Genomic DNA, 19,689 nt, shown 5'->3' with positions numbered 1-19,689 from the left:
CTTCAATGATCCCCTGGGGTTCTCCTGTTGGTTGCCACTTGACTGCGCCTGGCTTGAGTTGTCCCCCGCCATGGGGAATTTTACTCGTCATTGGCTGACCAGCCATCTTTCTGTGGCCAAACGGGGAGACATAAGGTACAAGCACAAAAGGGATGCAAAGACCCTGAAAGGATCCGTCTCACAGACTCTCCTTTCTTTGGGGGCAGGTACAAGGAGACAGATGGATAGGCTGCTGCGTGGCAACACCTGATATCTTATGGTAACATCCGCTTGAGGAGAACAGTTTTATGGTGACAGCCATTTGTAAAGGAGGCCAGGGAATCTTTTGTTTAGTGTTTGTTTTATGTGCCCTGACAAAAATGGTGGTTCTATTAATATAAAACCAACAAAACATATTTTTATGTGGGGGTGTTTTCTTTTCAGAGCTCAAGCTATGCATCTTGAATTCTTACAAAGAAAGCTTAAAGAAATGATAGATTAGTGGGAATCAGAAAGATCCCAACCATTAATGAAGAATCAATATCATCACAAGGCAAAGCATTGCTTCTTTCCTTTTCTACAATTAGAAAAGATGTCTACTTAAGGAGAGTAGAACTACAAGTAATTGCAAAGTGGTGTACACATGTTGAGGTGAAGTAGACTAATAGTTTTTTAAATACCCGATTTACAAAATATTAAACATTTAAGTGAGCTTGCTATACAAAGTGTTGCAGTGAAAATAGAAAACCTCCAGATGTAATTTACACAAAGGAAATTTATAAAGATCCAATGAGGGCATAGCAGTAGTGCAATTTGATTGTCCATCAAACAACTTTATCTGATTGTATTAATGTAAATGCTTTTCAACTTCTTTCCTATACTTTCAAGACCTGTGCATTGAATGCCTCTGATGTGCCATGTAGATATCTGAAAGTTGGGTTCTGGGCAGAGGGAACAGCAAGTTCCGGCAAGGAATGGTCCTGGTGTATCTAGACAGCAAGGAGGGCAGTGCGGCCGGAGCCGTGTGCACTGGAAAGGGCTGAGCAGGAGATGAGGTGAGAGACGTCATCAAGGACCAGACCTCGTGGGGCCTCACAGGCTATGGAAGGACTCGAGGACTGAGATGAGGAGATGGTACGGAGTTTGGGACAGGCTGTGACATTATCTGAATTCTATTTCATAGGGTCATTCAGGCTGCGACATTGGGAATAGGGTGAAGGGCTGGAGGGGTGCTAGGGATGGAAACATGGAGAGAAACATGGAGGCTACTACCACGAATCATAAAAGGAAATATTGAAAGGAAGACATGTTGATGGCATTCAGGACATCAAGGGTAATAAGATGAAAGCTCTGAAGGCCATTCCAGACAAGAGAGTTCCAAAATTTCTTTGAAGGGTGGACTAGGCTCTGGCAATGGTGCATAGCTTCCCAAGGGGAGTACTTGGAAGGTGACCATAGTGATATTCAGCAATGAGATATGTGGCAGTTTTACTGGGATGAGTTTGCAAACTTAATTGTCCTACCTCAAATGTCAAAGATCTCATTCTGAGGGAGAAAATCTGCTTTTACGTCCTCTGGAACTGGAATGCTAGTCTTTATCACATTAATATACTGTCTATCTGCACACAGTACTTAACCTGTGCTCTGTGTAGTAGCCAGAGTGATCTTTTACAAACAGATACCAGTTCACCTCATGTCCCTGCTTACTGGCTTACCCTTTCCTTTGGATGAGGCCTGTATCAGTTTCTCATTTGGGCCACACCTCCAGGTTTTCTGAAATGATTTTTGTTGTTGTTATTGTTATAGTTTGATGTTCTTCCCTCCTTCCTCCTTTATTATATATTTTTTAAGCCAAAGTTCACCTGTTCAATAGATCTCACCTTGATATACCTTCCTCATGCATACCTCCTCTAGCTATCATAATACGTTGTAGGATTTCCTAAGTCATCTTACCTTGTAATCACTTATTCAAAGCATGTAGTTTACATTGGTTTTGAGAGCTGAGGCAGTGTTTGGCCTTTAAAATCTGTATTCCTAATGAAATAAGAAATGGAATGAAGATTACATTTCCTCCAAGGTTAGAAGCAACTGGTAATAGTTTTACATTGAATTTGTCCACTAAATACATGTGATTTTCATTTTATTTATTCACTCATTCTTTACAAAAAGATATTTTGAAATGTAAACCGTAAATGAAACGCAGTGAGATGGTATTAAAAATTCAAGTATAGTCTGATCAATCTGGCCTCTCTTTGAATGCCTCAAAGATGGAGCACATGGAAAAATTTTGAAATGAGAGGGCGGGGAAAGTATTTCAGAGTTACTGTCCAAGAGACAATTTCAGTAAATGCACTACACTGAATAACTAACTTCAGGATTTCTACTGAAAAAAAAGTCATAGATGTTAAAAAACCTTTTGTTTAATATAGAGCAGACTTTGAAAAGCTTTTCCCATAAAGGCCCAGATAGTATGTATTTGCAGCTTTGAGGATCATTCAGTCTCTGTCATAGTGATTCTACTCTGCCATGCAGCACGAAGCAACCATAGGCAATATTTTAACGATTGTGCATGGCTGAGCTTAAACAGAACTTTATTTATGGACATTAAAACTTAAATTTAATATCATTTTTATATGCCACTATATATACATATATATATGTGTGCCACTATATATACTCTGAAATAATGGTTTTTACAATATAACTGGTTATGTTATATTATATTGTAAAAAGCATTCTAATATTATAAAAACTATTGTTATCTTTCATATATAATATTATATAATATAATATAATATAAAATAATACAATATAATATATATGTATATATATTATGACCAGTTATATTGTAAAAACCATTCTTATCTTTCAGAATAGATGAGACAGATGATAGATTGGATTTGGTTCATGGGTTATAGTTTGCCAGCTGTTGATGCAGTTTAGGTATAACCACAAATTTGATGATATACTTCTCTTCAAAGTCTGCAAACACCTTGTCCTATGAGTTCAATAAATACAACTCCAAAGACTTTATAAATTGAAACCAATGACTGGGAGTTTTTTATGTAAGACCATTCCATATTTTTTCTCCTTCTTTTGTTTCAGCCTTAGAAACACAGAAGATGCAACAATAGTATTAAATAATACCAAACGAAAGAAAAATAAAAACCTTTTCATTTTTCCCATACAAATCATTCATTTCATTCTGCTCAGCAAACATTAACAGGGACTTATAATGTACTAGGTGCTGGAGATATAATAATGCATAAGAGTTAGTTCCAGTAGGAGACACAGTTAGATCAATTGATCATTTGATTTCAGTGTAGAAAATACTATGAAAGAAAAATACAGAAAGAGAGCTAGAAACACAAGTTTAGACGGGTGAGAAAAGACATTCTAAAAGAGTGATGAATCATTTACTTTTTAGAAAACATTTCTTTTTCCTTTGTGAAAATATACTTTTACAAGGATTTCACTAGCTTGGACCAATGTTTAATGAGGTTAAAATAGTCACCAATATACTAATCAAACATTAGCCAGGGGATAATGTATGCCCATTATTTCTTTGAGGAACTAAAAAGCAGCTCATTTATTGTTTAGTGAGACTAACTCTAAAAAAAACAAACTATGGACATGGCAGAGAATTTTTTTAAAAAGATAAAATTGGTAAAACTTGGAAAAATCATCCTATAAGAAAACTCAGATTTGAAGATTGGAAAGAAGTATTGGACATTACACCAAAAGAATTTTTTAAAAAATGTAGAAAGATTTGATGTCCAAAGCAAATACAGTTGAAAGGAGCACCATCCCAGTCTCCCAGTTACATAACACAGATCCTGAGCCCCTGGGATGTGTCAGGCACCAATAACATTTATAACAGAATTAGAAAATATAATCCTAAAATTTATATGGAACAATAAAAGACCCCAAATAGCTATGGCAATCTTGAGAACTAGAACAAAGTGGGAGGTACCATGCTACCCTACATCACATCATACTACAAAGGTATAGTAACCCAAAAAGCATGGTATTGACATAAAACCAGACACATAGATGAACGGAAGAGAATGGAGAGCTTAGGAATAAATCCATGCCTATATGGTCATTCAATATATACTAACGAAAGCAAGAACTGATGTGGGGTAAAGACATTCTATTTAATAAATGGTACTGGGAAAATTGGACAGACACAATGAAAAAAAAGAAGCTGGACCACCTTCTTACACCATATACAAAAGTAAGTTCAAAATGGAGTGAACCCTTAAATGGAAGACCTGAAACAATAAAAGTACTAGGAGAAAATATAGGGAGTAAATTTGTAGATATTACCCTTAGTGATATTCTAACTTACATATCCCCTTGACAAGGGAAGCAAAAGAAGAAATATACATGTGGGATTACATCAAACTAAAAAAGTTTTTTCATAGCAAAGGAAACCATCAAAAAAAAAAAAAAAAAAAAGAAAAAGACACCAAAAAAACATGGTACAGAATGGGAAAGGATATTTGCCAATGGTACATCTGATAAGAGGTTAATATCAAATATCTATAGAGAAATCATACAACTCAACAATACAAAAACAAACAACCCAATTAAAAAATAGGGTGTGGATGCGAAGATAGATTTCTCTGAAGAGGACATACAGATGGCCTACAGACTTATGAAAAAATGCTCTACCTCACTAATCATTAGAGAAATGCAAATAAAAACCACAGTGGGATACCACCTCACCCTGGTCAGAATGGTCTCATCAATAATTCAACAAACAACCAGTGCTGGCAAGGATGTGGAGAAAAGGGATCCCGCGTGCACTGCTGGTAAGGATGTGGAGAAAAGGGATCCCGCGTGCACTGCTGGTGGGATTGCAGATTGGTGCAGCCACTATGGAATAAGGATGGAGGTATCTCAAAAATTTAAAAATAGAACTACCTTATGACCCAGTAATTCAACTCCTGGGTATCTATCCAAAGAAATCCAAAACTAATTTGAAAATGTATATGCACCCCTATGTTTCGTGCAGAGCTATTCACAACAGCCAAGATATGTAAACAACTGAAATACCCATCGATAGATGGTTGGTAAAGAATTTGTGGCATATTTATACAACAGAGTATTACTTGGCCATAAAGAAGATTGAAACATCACCATTTGCAATGACTTGGAGGGACCTAGAGAATATCATATTAAGTGAAATAAGTCAGACAGAAAAAGACAGAAACAAATGGCATTAGGATATTTCATGTTTTATAACAAAAGAGAATTACATATTTCCTAGCATCACAGTCATAAGTGTTTTTTGCTTTCTAATCTATTCCTTTACATAACGTTCTTATTTTCTGAATGAAGCCCAGTGTCCTGGCTATAACACTATTCATTCTCCTGTATCATTATTGCTGATTAAAGATTAAAACATTTCACATGAAACTTAGTACCTTTTTTAATTTAAAGAAAAGAAACTCTCTGCTTTATCTGTTACATCTTAAGTCACTCACCATAAATATATAAATCAGATATAAGGACAATTGAACAAGAACCTCTAGTCCTATTCATCCCGTGGGAGCACAGCTGTGACGTATTTCAGAGAGCTTTGTGATTGCTCAGCCCTAAGCACAACCCTATAAAATGAGGGGCCTTGAAATGCTGGTCAGGGTAGAGTGCAAAGCAACTGCTGGCAATAATACAAACCCTTAGCCAGGACGAGGTTCTGGTTCAGTTCTGAGGGCAGAGAACTGGTGGAGCCAAAGACAATCTTCCCAGGTCAGAGAGTAAGTACAGAAATGTCTCACCCCCCCACACGTAAAGGGCTTCTCTGAATTATTTGTGTTGGCAGATGCTTTCCCTGTTTGCTCTTTTACTCAATATTAACTTTTTTTTAAAGTATGTTTTCATGTAGGATTTTATTTTCGTTTTTTGTGTGAATATAAATTTTTGACTGAAGGGACCCTTGGGTATACATATTTTTGAAGTTTTCAACTCATTTTTTAAGTTTTCTTCTTTCTATGTCAATTTTTGATTATGTGAACCTAATGAACATTTATGTTTCACTTTAAGTTGAAATGCCATGATTTTTATAGACACAGAAAGAAACAGCCTTGAACATTTAATTGTCTACCTAGAAACTATTTGGAAATATAATGTACATGTGGATTAGGTTTAAAAACACATTCTATTTTAAATATAGTTGTCATGCAGTGTCATACGGGGCCTCAGCTCCTGCTCCCCACATAAGAAGTTAGGATATGGAGAGGCCAAAAAGGAACACCCACGGAGCCATAGATAGGGGAGTCATTCCACTATATTCTCGTTGGCGGCTGGGTTGGAGACAGAGGAAGCAGGAGCCACACTATCCGCAACCTGCCATCCACTTCTGTCTGCCAACCAACCTCACTTGCTAGCTGCAATCCTCCGTGCTAAATGCAATCGCTCTTGCTAGCTCGACCACCATCTTTTTGCTAGCCCCCATTTGCTGCTAGTGCAGCCATGGCAGTTATATTAGTGGCCAATGGCTCACTAGTTACAGCTGACGGCCAACTAGCCACAGCTGATGGCCATCCAATCATAGTTGATGGCCATTTACTACCCGAGTGAGAACCTTTCCACATGAGGACAAGAGCCTGGAAACTGCACTCCTGGCTCTGTCCCCACAATAGTTTTCTATCTGTGGCAAAAATTATTTCAATGGTAATATGTGGTTCAATGATTTTTTTTTTTGGTATTAATATTCACTATTAATTGAGCTAAATTGTTCAAGCCCATATGTAAGGAAATGAGTTTCCAGTAAGATCTACAAAACATTGAAAAAGAAATATATATAAAATACAATTTTTATGCTAATAGACATACCTCAGTTTTATATTAATCAGATGCAAAATTTACAGTAGAATAACAATCCGTTTTTTTGAAACTATTTGAAAAGATACTAAACTTGAATGCCACAACTATGTAATAAGGATAAGTCCCCTGCGGGTACTTCTAGCACCATATGAATATGGCATTTAGGATGTACTTGTGCCAACTATGTGCCTGGTGAGACATCACCAGCAGGTGAAAGGGATCCTAATTTTTATTCAAGCCTTTGTCACCGAGAGAAATCTTCTTGATTTTAAAAGGAATCATAATGCGTTTAACTCTTTCTAGCAGATGAAAATTATTTTCTAAACTCTGCAATAAGGTTTAGAAATTTCTGCTAGACACTCAGGATTCCTGTATATCTATCACCCCAAAATTGAAAACACTTATTTATAAATATATATGTACCTGTAATTTCATTGCTGCATTATTAATGGTGGCAAACATACAGAGACAACCTAAGTGTCCTGTGAGAGTTGATTGGATAAAGAAGCTGTGGTACATAGGTAAAATGGAATACTACTCTGTCATTAAAAATCATTAAATATTGCCCTTTTTAAAAACATGGACAGATCTTTAGAGTATCATGCTCAGTGAAAAGAGTCAGAGAGGAAAGGACCAGAACCATAAGATTTCACTCATATGTGGGACATAAAACAGAAAGCAACAAATGGACAATAATAAAAGGAAAGTCATAGATGTAGGCAACAGTATGGTGGTTACCAGAGGCTAAAGGACATGGGGGAGGAAGAAGAGGGGTAAAGGGGTGAAATATATGGTGACAGACTGAGACTAGACTTTGGGTGGTGAGCACAGAATATATAAATGATGTGTTAGAGAACTGGACACCTGAAATTCACATAATGTTATTATCAAATGTTACCTCAATAATTTTTTTTTTTAAAAAATTACCTGTCTGGAGACATTGTGGTTGAAAAATCTGATGTGACTCTCTCCCTTTTGCGATGCAGAGATGGAAACCCGAAGGAAGCCCCAGCTCCTTGTGCGCCTGACACTATTCAGCGTGCTCTTCTCACAAATGCTGGCTTGGCCTCTTTTCGAAGCACCTTTTCTGAAGTAAGTTCTCTTTCAATTCAGACAGTTGACAATTCCATGTTTATCTACCTGAAAATTTCTTTCTGTTAGTTTGAACAACTCAATTTTTGCAAATTTGTATTATTTATTTAAATATTTGGTTGATATGTTTTGCAATATTTTCCCCACCATGTCAAGATGATTGTTCTTTTGTACATCTCTTACTAAAATCATATTAATACGTAAGATTAGAAACCCGAAGACCCCACAAAATTCATTGAACCTGAGTAACTATACAAACATAGAAAGATTCTTTGGACTTGATCAATACAAAGAAATATATCACATCAAAGAGAATTTTGAAGTAACTTTTTGACAATTAGAGGAAGAAAAGGAGTTAATACTCAGCTCTTGAGAAATATTTGAACCAAATGATGGTAAATATCAACAAATATACAAATTACTTCCAGTTTTCATATTGAATATTAAAAATGCTTCAAAGTTTCTATTTTGTTAAAATCTTTCTTCTTGTGGAATTTAACTTTGCAAAGCAAAGACATTACGAAGGAAGTGTACTTTGCTTAATGCTCAGGTAGGGCTGACCTGATTATCTCTTATGCTTACGACACACATCTTGTGAAAGTCGTATGGTATGTATATTATGGGAGTAACCAAAATTTTACTATTAATACTCTCATAAACCATACAAGCCATTGTCAATTATGCTATCCATATTTTTTAAATGGGTGATACTTCCCAAGATTCTAAGTGTTTTATTTCTAATGCTTGTAAAATCGAAAGTGCCGCCTTCTGAGAAAGAAATGTATTCTACTTCTATTGTCTTTTTCCTAACATATTGGGTGACAGAATACCATTTGAAGGAGCAAATGTACTTGACCAAGCTATACTAACATTAGACACTGACACCTCGCCCAGCGCATTTGCTGAAAATGACAGGTGAGTTTATTTTTATTGAGCTTCATTTTAGAAAATGTATCTCTATGAATCTTTCATTTCTGGGTCTCCATGAAGCTATTCCTGCAGCATAACACTGCAGGTTTCCACGTGTCATGGCTTCCTCCAGCGTGACTCACTGCAGCTCTTGCAGCTGTCCATGATGTTCATGTGCAGAGGTAGCAACAGGCCAGGATGAGCCAATCACTCACTTACTTTCTGTTGCACAAATTGTCAACATCAACATTGTACCGATTCTAGTAAAACCTCAGTATTTAGGATTCCATGATAGAGGAAGTTCTAAGGCAAGAGTTCTACATCTATGTGAAGGAAAGATGCCTAATAATAACAGCTACTCATTCACAGAACCACTTGTCAAAAGCAGCATTACATTAGACACAGAATAGCACTATACTGAAGACAAAAACTGAAAGCTGTCTCATTAGGACAGATAAGTTGGTTAATAGGCCCTAAGATCCTCTCCAGTTTAAGATTTTATTTGCTAATATTTCTGGAGAAGAAAGAGCAAAAGGCATAAGAGTGTTTATCTTAAAATCAGGATAGTTTTTTCTTATATGTCCTTTCTCATGGTACATGAATAAAGCATTAGGAATCAATCAATCAATCAAAGATAAGAATTAATTTAAACATATTCCTCCCACTGATGTTTCTCAGAGAAGATTTAGTTTGAAAGATTACATCAGTGAGCATTTATTATGAAGCATAATTCTAAAAGAGCCAGTTTCATTAATTTTTCAACATTTTGGGCTGCCAAACTAGAAAATATCTTTATATATATCACAAGAAAATATCTTTTCTTAGGTTATTAAGAAATCCTTCCGGACTTTAGCTCACACTAGAAACTTTCATAATAAGCTGATTAGTTTCTTTCTTATTCATTGAGTCAAAATAATATTTTAGAAAACATTTTTAAAAATAATGGTGGTTCTTTCTTCTTTGTTTTAGGAATGCCAGACATGCTGAAGAAATTTTAACCAGTGACTATAAAAGACTCTTGGGTCAACTTCCCGCCAAAAGACATGTTGAGTCCTTTATTGGAAAACGAGATAGGTAAAGGGAATATATTATTTTTTTCAACAAGTGATATTTATTTAATCTGCAAACTATATTGTGAATGTTTACAATTTATTTCCTTTGTTCTAAATTCATAACTCTTGATAATATACAATTCAAAATTAATTTATATTCTCTAATAAAATATACCAGGCCCATGCATTAGAAAATCAGGCTTTCTTGTAATATCACACTCACTGGTTCAGAGACACCTATTTTAGTAAAGAGCAATCATTTGTGAATGTGCAATCCAACTAAAGCAGACGCACTAAAAATAAGACATAGTATAAACTGAAGCAAATTTTAGCATTATCCATAGTACCTGTTTTTTATCTTCTTGCTCAAACCAAACATGGGAAGATTCTTTCTTTAACTGGACAATCGCTGAATATTTACTAGGTACTGCTTAGGAAGAATAGCTTTTTAAAAAGCACTTATTTTTAAGAAATTTCTTCCTAAAGGCAGAGCACAACTTCAAATATTCACCCATTTATGTTATTTTGTAAAGTATTTGCTCATTTACTACAGAAAGTGTTTTAACACATTCCCAGAAAATGCCAAAATGTGTTGGATTATTCCTATTCCTCTATTTTAGGTTTAGGTGTATTTTTCTTTCAGCATGTTCATGGAAGATAGATGGGTGTTGGAATTCGTTTTTATCTGACTCCAAAATATTTGGAACTTTGTTCTATTTACCATTTCTTGTTAAAATTCACTGATTTCTGTTTCCTCACATTTCATAGCAATAACATCTCAGAGGACAACGGCACAACGAAACGTCATTCGGATGGAATTTTCACTGACCTATACTCCCGCCACAGAAAAATAATAGCAATGAGAAATTATTTGAAGAAAGTTCTTGGTGATAGGTAAAGAAAGAGAAAACTTGGTAAAATTAGAAATTATAAATGACTTTCAAAAATAGGAGCTCTACATAATGGAGTCTTATCTGTCTCTCGGCCTCACTATCTATCTACACTCTGTAAAGCGGTGATTTTCCACCTTGGCTGCCATTAGGCTCCCTGGAGAAATGTTAAAATACTGATGTCTGGCCTTCCCCAAAACTCATGGCCAGAAGATTAGTGCCTCTAGGTGTATGGCCGTAGACATTGGTATTTTCTGGGTCCCCCCAGCAGATTCTATTGTGCCTCTAGAGTTAAAAATGATGAGTTAGAGGTATGTAGTCTGAATTTGGAAACAGGTTTTTATCAAAGTGCTGACATTTAAAACATGGAGCAAATCAATTAGCAATTAGGTATCACATGGAACTCCCTTTATGTGCATAGTCAAACCTGATTTTACTAAATTCAGCCTTGAGTTCTTTTGACTGTTCAGATCCTGTAAAACCTGTGTCTCTCTGTGGTGATAGATATTGGAGAACAATAACAGGAAGTGGGGTGATCTCTCTTTTTATTCCAATTATTTTTGTTTAGATGGTGAGTACTAAGCACAATCCTGGTTGGGTGAGTTCAGACAAGATGAGTCACTTTCCCCCCCCGATTATATTGGGTAAGAACAGTTATAGCTGCTTTAAGGTTGAAGAACAATTCATAGATGATAACTAACCTAGAACATAATTATTTAGCCCTCAGAACACTTTGCAGAACACAGATAATAGAGTAGGTTACACACTATCTCTTCTTTAGATGCTTTCTCATCGAAGAGCCTTAACATGCATAATGTCTCTTTCTGATTGGCAGGTATAAGGAAAAACCTTCAGAGAGATGATGAAAAGTTCTTTGGAGCAAAGCTGATGACAACTCCCCAGTGGTGGGTATACCTGTGTTCTTATTTTATTCTTACAGCAATCATTCAGTTATTTAAGTAGGTAAGAGTTACTTAATGAGATACATCTTAAGAGTTCTCACAATGAGAACTCACCTAAGAAAGATACTTCTACCTGAACAACTCCAAGCCAGTAGACAGCTTAAACCAATTCATGCAGGGTGGTGATCACCTAACAGAGAAAGCTAAGAAGAATTAAACAGTTTAGTATCTCCTAGTTTGCTCAGTCATATTCCCATCATTCTGTCAACATGTAACACAGTGGAGACTGACACACACTAATGAGAAACACTGGCTTTCTTTGGAGAATCCAGCCATGCTGCTTTTGTTAATTGAAGATTTAGTCCCACAATCGACGGCTAGCACCTCGCTGAAGTACAGGAAACACAAACAAATTACAGCGTGACTCGTTATTGTGAAAATACCAAGGCACTCTGGGTCTAATTTTATTCCTAAATACAGCAAACTTCCTGCTGCAAAAGTCCAATTTAGGTTATTTTACCGATAAAGTGAATGTAGGTACTATGACTCCAATGACAGTCACTGTAAAATGTGTTTTGAGTTGTGAAAACACAAATAGGTTTTTTCGTTTGTTAACTGATTAAGTTGTTATCACAGTTGTTATATGTGTACATGGATACAAAACATATTTGTAACCTGAGTTACTTTAAGGTTGACATTAGCCCATAAAACATGTTTATGAGACTTCACAAGTTTTTAGTCATCACTGTATTAGAGGCTGTATTAAATTTCTTTAAAGGCTATGCAGTAAATATTTTTGGTTGTGGCTTATGGTTTCCATTGCAACTACTCAGCTCTGGTGTAATATTGTGACAGTTGACACAGACAGTATGTAAAATGAAAGGGAATGGGTGTGTTACAATAAAACTTTATTTGTAAAACCTGAAGGTAGGGTAGACTCCAACCTCTGACTAGGTCAGATAGATTAAACTGGACGAGCTTTGACTGAAGAAAATTCATGGTCTTTCTTCAGTTCCTGGAGCAAATATCTTAGGTTTTCATTAGATTCCTCAAGAGTGGACAGGGTGTCTGGGAAGACACCTGCGCCATTGGTTGTTTCTGCCCACTGATTACCACTTCTCCTCTAGCAGAGATACAGGGTTGGGGGCTCTGCACCTGCCCATTCTTTCTTATAAAAGGATATTTCAGAGAAATGAGTGCCTTTGCTCAAAAAGCTACATAGTCTCACGTAGCTTCTTGAAAAAATGTGTATAAGAGGGAGTCTTCTCCAGTAAATTAAGAAATAAAATACACACTAGAACATTAAGGAAGATAAATCACTCGGGTTTATTAGTTGTTTGGTCATTGATGAGATTCCACCCTCTGTTTCTTTTTTGAATGGGTAGCACTGAATAAATTATTTTGACAGAAAAACTTGTGGCTCCACCATTTGTGAAAATTACAAATGGGTGACTGTTAATCACTCACGAGAGAGCCCTTTCTCATTGTAGTTCCATTTGTGACAAACAATGCTTTGGAAGATGCCCTCTTGATAATACAGAACACAATCTCCTCTCATTGGCTGTTGACAGGGGAAAGAGAAACTGATGTGTATCAAGGGAGTGGAAAAGTGAATGAAACTAATACGCTAAAAAATTATATTTTTATACTTACATACCAATTCTTTCTTTTTCAGAATTTTTGAAGAGAAATGACTAGGTGAAGTAATTATACTTTGATTTTTGCATAAATAATTCAATAATCATCTTCAATATCAAAACCAAATAAAATACTGTGCTGGTCATGTTGTGAGATATTTTATTCCAACATAACAACTGTTGCTTACATTGCAAATATTATTTAAGAGTTCTTAAATTTGTCTTTAACTCATGAAAATTCTCAAATACTCGAGGCTGTGTATCTTTTCTTACAAAATATGTTAATGTTACGTAAACATCAATTTAATTCCAATTATACGAGGCCTAATGGAAGGGTAGGTAGTAAGAGAGCAAAACTGACGTATTTATTTATAGAGTATACCATGTTTCCCCGAAAATAAGACCTACCCAGAAATAAGCCTTAGCATGATTTTTTAGGATGACATCCCTTGAACATAAGCCCTAATGCATCTTTTGGAGCAAAAATTAATAGCAGACCTGGTCTTATTTTTGGGGAAACAAACATGCTCTGCTCAGAAGAGTGGAGCACATAATCATTGTCTCCAAATTTGAATATTAAGCAGATGGAATGCTGTGTTACGTAAACCTCAAATTGTCTAAGAGAATATGAACAAAATAAAAATTCTTCCTTCAAAAAAGATTTTCAAAAAATGTTATGCATTCCCACATCAGCAGGCAAACTTTACTTTGAATGGGATTAACAGTCTCTTGAATTTGGATCTCTAACTGCCAAAGGCTCTCTTCTGATGTAGTGTTGCAATGAAAGAGAATGGCCTCTGCTTCTGACTGGACTTCTCTTTTATACTTGTGTTAAGTATGTGTAGGATGTAAACTGAGTAGAGCATTTGTTTTTCAGTAATATTTTTTCACATAATCACTCAAAAATGTTTGCTCATATCAGCCTCCATCAATGAAAGTACATTTGGAGACACAACTATTTTCCGAAAATGATTCCATGAAATTATATATAGAAAATAAAGACCGTTGATTGTCATTGCAAGTAATTTCTATTGTTTTGATTAATTTAAAGGAAATGGCATTACCTTGTTTTAGCACTAAAGTTGTATGCACTAGATAGGTCTTTTTGATATGTAAGGTAGGACTATCTGAATGTTTTATTATGTGTGAGTCCTAAAATAACAGTGACTTAAATAAGAGAGAACTTCCTAACGCACATATTTTTATGTGAAGATGTTTTCTTTTTAAAATTCAAGCTATAAATTTAAATTCTTACTAAATAGGCTTATAGAAATGAAAGAGCAAGTGGGAATCAGACAGATCCCAACCATTAATGAAGAATCAATATCATCACAGGCAAAGCTTCGCTCATTTTCCTTTCCTACAATTAGAAAGGATGGCTACATAAGGAGAGTGCAGAACTACAAGTAATTGCTAAGTGGTTGCCACAAGTTGAGGTGAAGTAGACTAATTATATCATTTTTAATACCTAATTTCAACATTATTACATATTTAAGTGAACTTTGTATACAAAACACTGCAGGGAGAACAAAAAACTTCGAGATGCTATTTACACAAAAGAAATTTATAAAGATGCAATGGGGGCTTAGTAGTAGTGGCATTTGACTGTCAATGTAAGCAATTTTATTTTATTAATGTAAATGGTATTCAACTTGTTTCCTATACTTTCAAGAACTGTACATTGAATGCCTCTGATGTGCCATGTAGATATCTGAGAGTAGGGTTCTGGGCAGAGGGAACAGCAAGTTCCAGTGAGAAAGGGTCCTGGCGTATCTATACAGCAAGGAGGGCAGTGCGGCCAGAGCCGTGTGCACTGGAAAGGGCTGAGCAGGAGATGAGGTGAGAGAGGTCACCAAGGACCAGACCTTGTGGGGCCTCAGAGGCTATGGAAGAGTCGAGGACTGAGATGAGGAGATGGTACGGAGTTTGGGACAAGAATGTGACATTCTCTAAACTCTTTTTTATACGGTCATTCAGGCTGCTACACTGGGAATAGGGTGAAGGGCTGGAGGGGTGCTAGGGATGGAAACACGGAGACAAACGAGGAGGCTACTGCCACGAATCAGGTGAAACACGACGGTGGCTACCAGGGCACAGACAGCGCAGGTGGGGAGCAGTGGAGTCTGAATACGTCTTGAGAGTGAGTCACATTGTTTGCTTATAGATTGAGGATATGAAAGAGCAAAGTCCAGAATGTTTCCAGGTAAATCACCTGAGCAACTTGAAGGATGGACACGATGGGAGGAAGGAGCTTCCAGCACAGGATGAGGAGCTCAGATTTGGACATTTCAAAGCTGATGCTGAATAGAGTTGGAGACACACCTGAGGAGTCCTGAGGAGATGCTGTGCTGAAGACACAGTTGAGAGACTTCAGTATATAGATGAGATTTAAAGGTACAATCATGAAATTACCTTAGGACCAAATGTAGCTGACAAAGCATCTCAACACGTGATCCCTGGGTATGTTCATTCACTCGGCTGCCACAACAAAGGACCACAGAATGGGGTCTCAAATATCAGAAGTTATTTTCTCTCAGTTCGGAAGCAGATGTCCAAAATCAGTGTTCTACCCTTCTGACGACTAAGAAGGACTATCTGACCCATGCCCTTCCCTGGCTTCTGGTATTTTGCTGGCAATTCTTGACCTGTGGAAGCATCACCACGCTCTGCCTTAAACTTCACATGTTGTTGTCTCTGTTTGTGTATGTGTGTGTGCTTGTGTGAACATGTGTTTGTCTCCAATTTCCCCTTTTCAGGAGGACACTTGGCATAATGGATCAGGGCCAATGCTAATGACCATTTCAATTCAGTTTCCCCTGTAAAAAAACACCTGTCTCCAAATAAGGCCACATTCTGAGGTACTCGGTTTTAGGAGTTCACCAATTGAATTTGGGGGGACACAGTTCAGCCAATCACACTGAGGTTCTCCATCATTAATAGGCTGGGATGTTAAGGAAAACTGGGGTAAAAAGGAATGAAAGAAAGAGCTAGTGAAAGGATAAAAATAAGAAAGTGTGCAGTTTTGTAATACAAGTAAAAAAAGTCTTCCAAGGAAGAAGTCTTCGTTCACAAATTTATAAGCTGGGGCTGTGAAAAATAAAAATCCCATACTGGTTTTTTAAACAAGTATTTATAAGGAAACTACTATGTGCTCAGCACTGTTCTATATTCTGGTGATACAACACTGAACAAAACACATGCAAAATTCTGTCTGCATAGAGCTTACATTGCATTGAAGGAAACAGATGAGAAGAAAATAGTTACAGAAAATACATATTCTGTTGGAAAATAATGAGTTCTGAGGACAAAAATTATTGCACAGAAAGAAGATATTAAGTGTTAAAAAACAAAAGGTTTCAAATTTAAGATGGAGGTCCAAGAGTAGGCCTCACCATAGGGTGTACTTGAAAACAAAAGCCCAGAAAGAATGACCTTCGAGTATCCATGGGAAGATCATTCTAGACAGAAGGAATTCCACATGCAAAAACCCTGAGCTTGGGGCTTACCTAATATTATAAGGAACAGAGAGGAGATCAATTTGACTGAATGGAGAATTATTTAAGTACATTGTAAGAGAGAACGTCAGAGAAGTTTTAAGGAACGGGATTGCATGTTAAATCACAGGTCATAGCAAAACTTCACTATTCTTTGCGAATGAGATGGGAAGCCATCGTTACAATGGCTCCCTTCCAGCACAGCCTAAAAAGAAAACGACCACCAATAACTGTCTACAGACAGTGACCTCAGACATTCTAGTTTCTTTTTTCTCTGTTTTCTTTTCCTTCCTTCCTCCTTTCCTTCCTTTTTTCCATCCTTCCTTTTTTCTCTTCATTCTTTTATAAATTTTCCAAACAGACCAGAGTTAATGGTTGCAGGTACTATTAGAAATATTGAATATGAGTGAACAATCAAGGATCTCCAGGTATTTGAGGAAAACTTGAAGAAAGAGCCAAGTTTTTAAAAAAATGAATATGGCTGAATAAGAAATGGCAAAGAACAAAAACAAAGTCTTAAAGATAATCTGAAAATATTGCATAAGTAAAACACGGACTTGATGCAGGAACAGTAAAGAAAATGCTCTTGGACTGTAAAATTGCCTAAGTGAAAATGAAATTTAACAGAAGTGTTGTATGTAAAATCAAGCAAATTACCTACAGTATTAGAGATAATTTAAAAATAAAAAATGAGTCATGGCTCATCAAAACAAGAAGACTTCTATCTGATAAACAGAAGTTTGAGAGTAAGAGAAAGGAGAACCTCAATGGGAGAACATAATCAAAGAAATATCAGAAAAGTCATTTTTACTTTTCCTACATTATACTTCTTGTGAGATCTGGCTACATGCCTATTTCAGTCCTCAATAAATGCATATTCTACAGTATCTGAACTGTTCTAGAATATCTAATTATTAATAATTTGTTGAATTTGTCAGTTTGAGACCATATTCTTTTGTGAAAGGCACAAAACGCTCCTTGATAATCAGTTACTAACACGGCAAACTAACTCTTAAAATATTTCCTGATAGCCTAACCAATTTTATATTTACAGCTTTTGGGGGTGATAAATTCCAATACTTAGTTTTGTAACATCTTTGTGAGAATTAAATTAAATCTATGCAATCTAATAAGCAGAGTTACATATTCTTCTGTGTATAAGTAAATAACAACTATGTATTACATATATTGTCTTAATATTAAACACACACACACCACACTGTTTCTGGTTTTCAGATACAGAAACTCTATTCTACAAGCTATCTCAAAGATAAGAGACAGACAATTCTATAATAATATCTGTGAATTCCTGAGACTCTTGGAGCCGCACATTTTAGTAGATCTATATTTTAGAAAACTACACTCCAATTATTTATTTGCCTATTCTTGTTTCGGGCTCCATCTCAAATGGTATCTTCTCTGATTAACTGAGAGCAGGTGCACTTGTTTGAAAGGACAGAGAGGAAAAGACACATGAAAAGAATCTGTCTTTTCATAATCCTCTGCTGACAGCTTTCTCTCCTCCATTACTAGAGAGAAAACATTTCCTTGTTGCTTCTCTTTTGCCTTTTGTAACATAAGTCTCCAGCCAGATGAATCTCCTTTCGTACTTTAATTTTTCTCATTTTGCCCCACACAATGTGCTTTTTTTTTTCTTTCTTTCTCTTTCTTGGAAACTCGCTCTGGTTTCATAATTTTGCTTCTTTCTCTCTGGCTCTTCTGTTGCCTATAGACTTGTGGCTTCACACACCAGGGCATATCGCTCTGCTTCTTGTCTTACCCACATGTTAATCTCATTTGTTCCAGTGACAGAAAATTCATATACGCGTTTATTTCCCAAGATTTCTTTTTATCTCTTTGATTTTCTTTCCATTAGGCCTTAGACACCCAGGTCACACTTGTTAAGCTATATTTCTTAATTGACATTTTAATTACATTTATGGTAACAAAGCCTAGACAATTTGAGCTAGAAGTTCCCATTGCATATATTATAACTTAACTTCTAAATAAATACATGTGCCATTACTCGCAGTTTACAAGGTCTGACAATTAAGGTCGCGAACTCATCCTAGAAAAGTGCTACACACCTCATTGCTGAATATCACTATGTTCACCTTCAAAGTACTCCCCTTGGGAAGCTGTGCCCCAATACCAGCACCTAGTCCAGACTTTAAAGCAATTTTGGAGCTCTTTTTCTGGAATGGGCTCAGATCTGATGTCGAACTACCCTTGATGTCCTGAATGTCATCAAAGTGGTTTCCGCTCAATATTTCCTTTATCTTCGGGTAAAGAAACAAGTCATTGGAAGTCAGATCAGGTGAGTAGGGAGGGAGTTCCAATACAGTTACTTGTGTACTGTCTATAAAATCTCTCACAGACAGTGTCACATGAGCTGGTGCGTTGTCGTGATGAAAGAGATCCTTTGGGACCATTTTTGCACACAGCTTTCTCATGCCAAGATTTTCAGTTAAGATTTTCCTAACTGTTTCTCCATGGATGTTTCCTTGGTCTGCTATGTTTATCACAATCACCCGATGGTTTCAAAGCACAATTCCAAGAACTTTTGCAATGTTTTCGTCAGTTCTGCCTGTTACTGGGCACCCTGACCTGTCTTCATCAGTGACGTATGCTCTCCCCTTAGAAAACCGTTTAATCCATTTGTGCACTGTCGTTTTCTTCATGGAGTTATTCCCATAAACTTGGACTTACATGTTCCTGATTTCACTTCCACTCTTGCCAAGTTTAACAATAAATTTAACGTTTGTTCTTTGCTCTAATTCAAGCTCAGAAGTTCTCACAATGGCACACAAAGCACATAACAAAAATGAACATCACTCAGCAAGACACCACCACCCATAAATACAAACAGCTGTGAGACATTGATATGCCAACATTATGAA

At 36.4% G+C, this 19,689-nt stretch overlaps 1 protein-coding gene across 1 annotated transcript; it reads left to right on the top strand.

The window, feature by feature from the left end:
- Window positions 1–7,801: 7,801 nt before the first annotated feature.
- LOC141571803 (VIP peptides-like) lies at window positions 7,802–11,661 on the top strand. Its single transcript, XM_088794055.1, has 5 exons — window positions 7,802–7,905; window positions 8,731–8,820; window positions 9,784–9,888; window positions 10,635–10,760; window positions 11,592–11,661. Exons 1-5 carry the CDS (start codon window positions 7,802–7,804, stop codon window positions 11,617–11,619), a joined length of 453 nt encoding a protein of 150 aa, XP_088650181.1. The 3' UTR covers window positions 11,620–11,661.
- The last annotated feature ends 8,028 nt before the right edge of the window (window positions 11,662–19,689 follow it).

This window comes from Rhinolophus sinicus, chromosome 2 (assembly GCF_057876585.1).
Source record: "Rhinolophus sinicus isolate RSI-liver-muscle chromosome 2, RSI-T2T, whole genome shotgun sequence".
Taxonomy (NCBI): domain Eukaryota; kingdom Metazoa; phylum Chordata; class Mammalia; order Chiroptera; family Rhinolophidae; genus Rhinolophus; species Rhinolophus sinicus.
The sequence above is the reverse complement of the archived record's forward strand: the minus strand, read 5'-3'. Positions and strand labels throughout refer to the sequence as shown.

Coding starts and splice junctions, on each gene's coding strand:
- LOC141571803 (XM_088794055.1), top strand. CDS start 7,802: ATGGAAACCCGAAGGAAGCCCCAGCTCCTTGTGCGCCTGACACTATTC. Junction 7,906..8,730: donor TTCGAAGCACCTTTTCTGAA/GTAAGTTCTCTT, acceptor ATTGGGTGACAG/AATACCATTTGAAGGAGCAA. Junction 9,889..10,634: donor TTTATTGGAAAACGAGATAG/GTAAAGGGAATA, acceptor CACATTTCATAG/CAATAACATCTCAGAGGACA.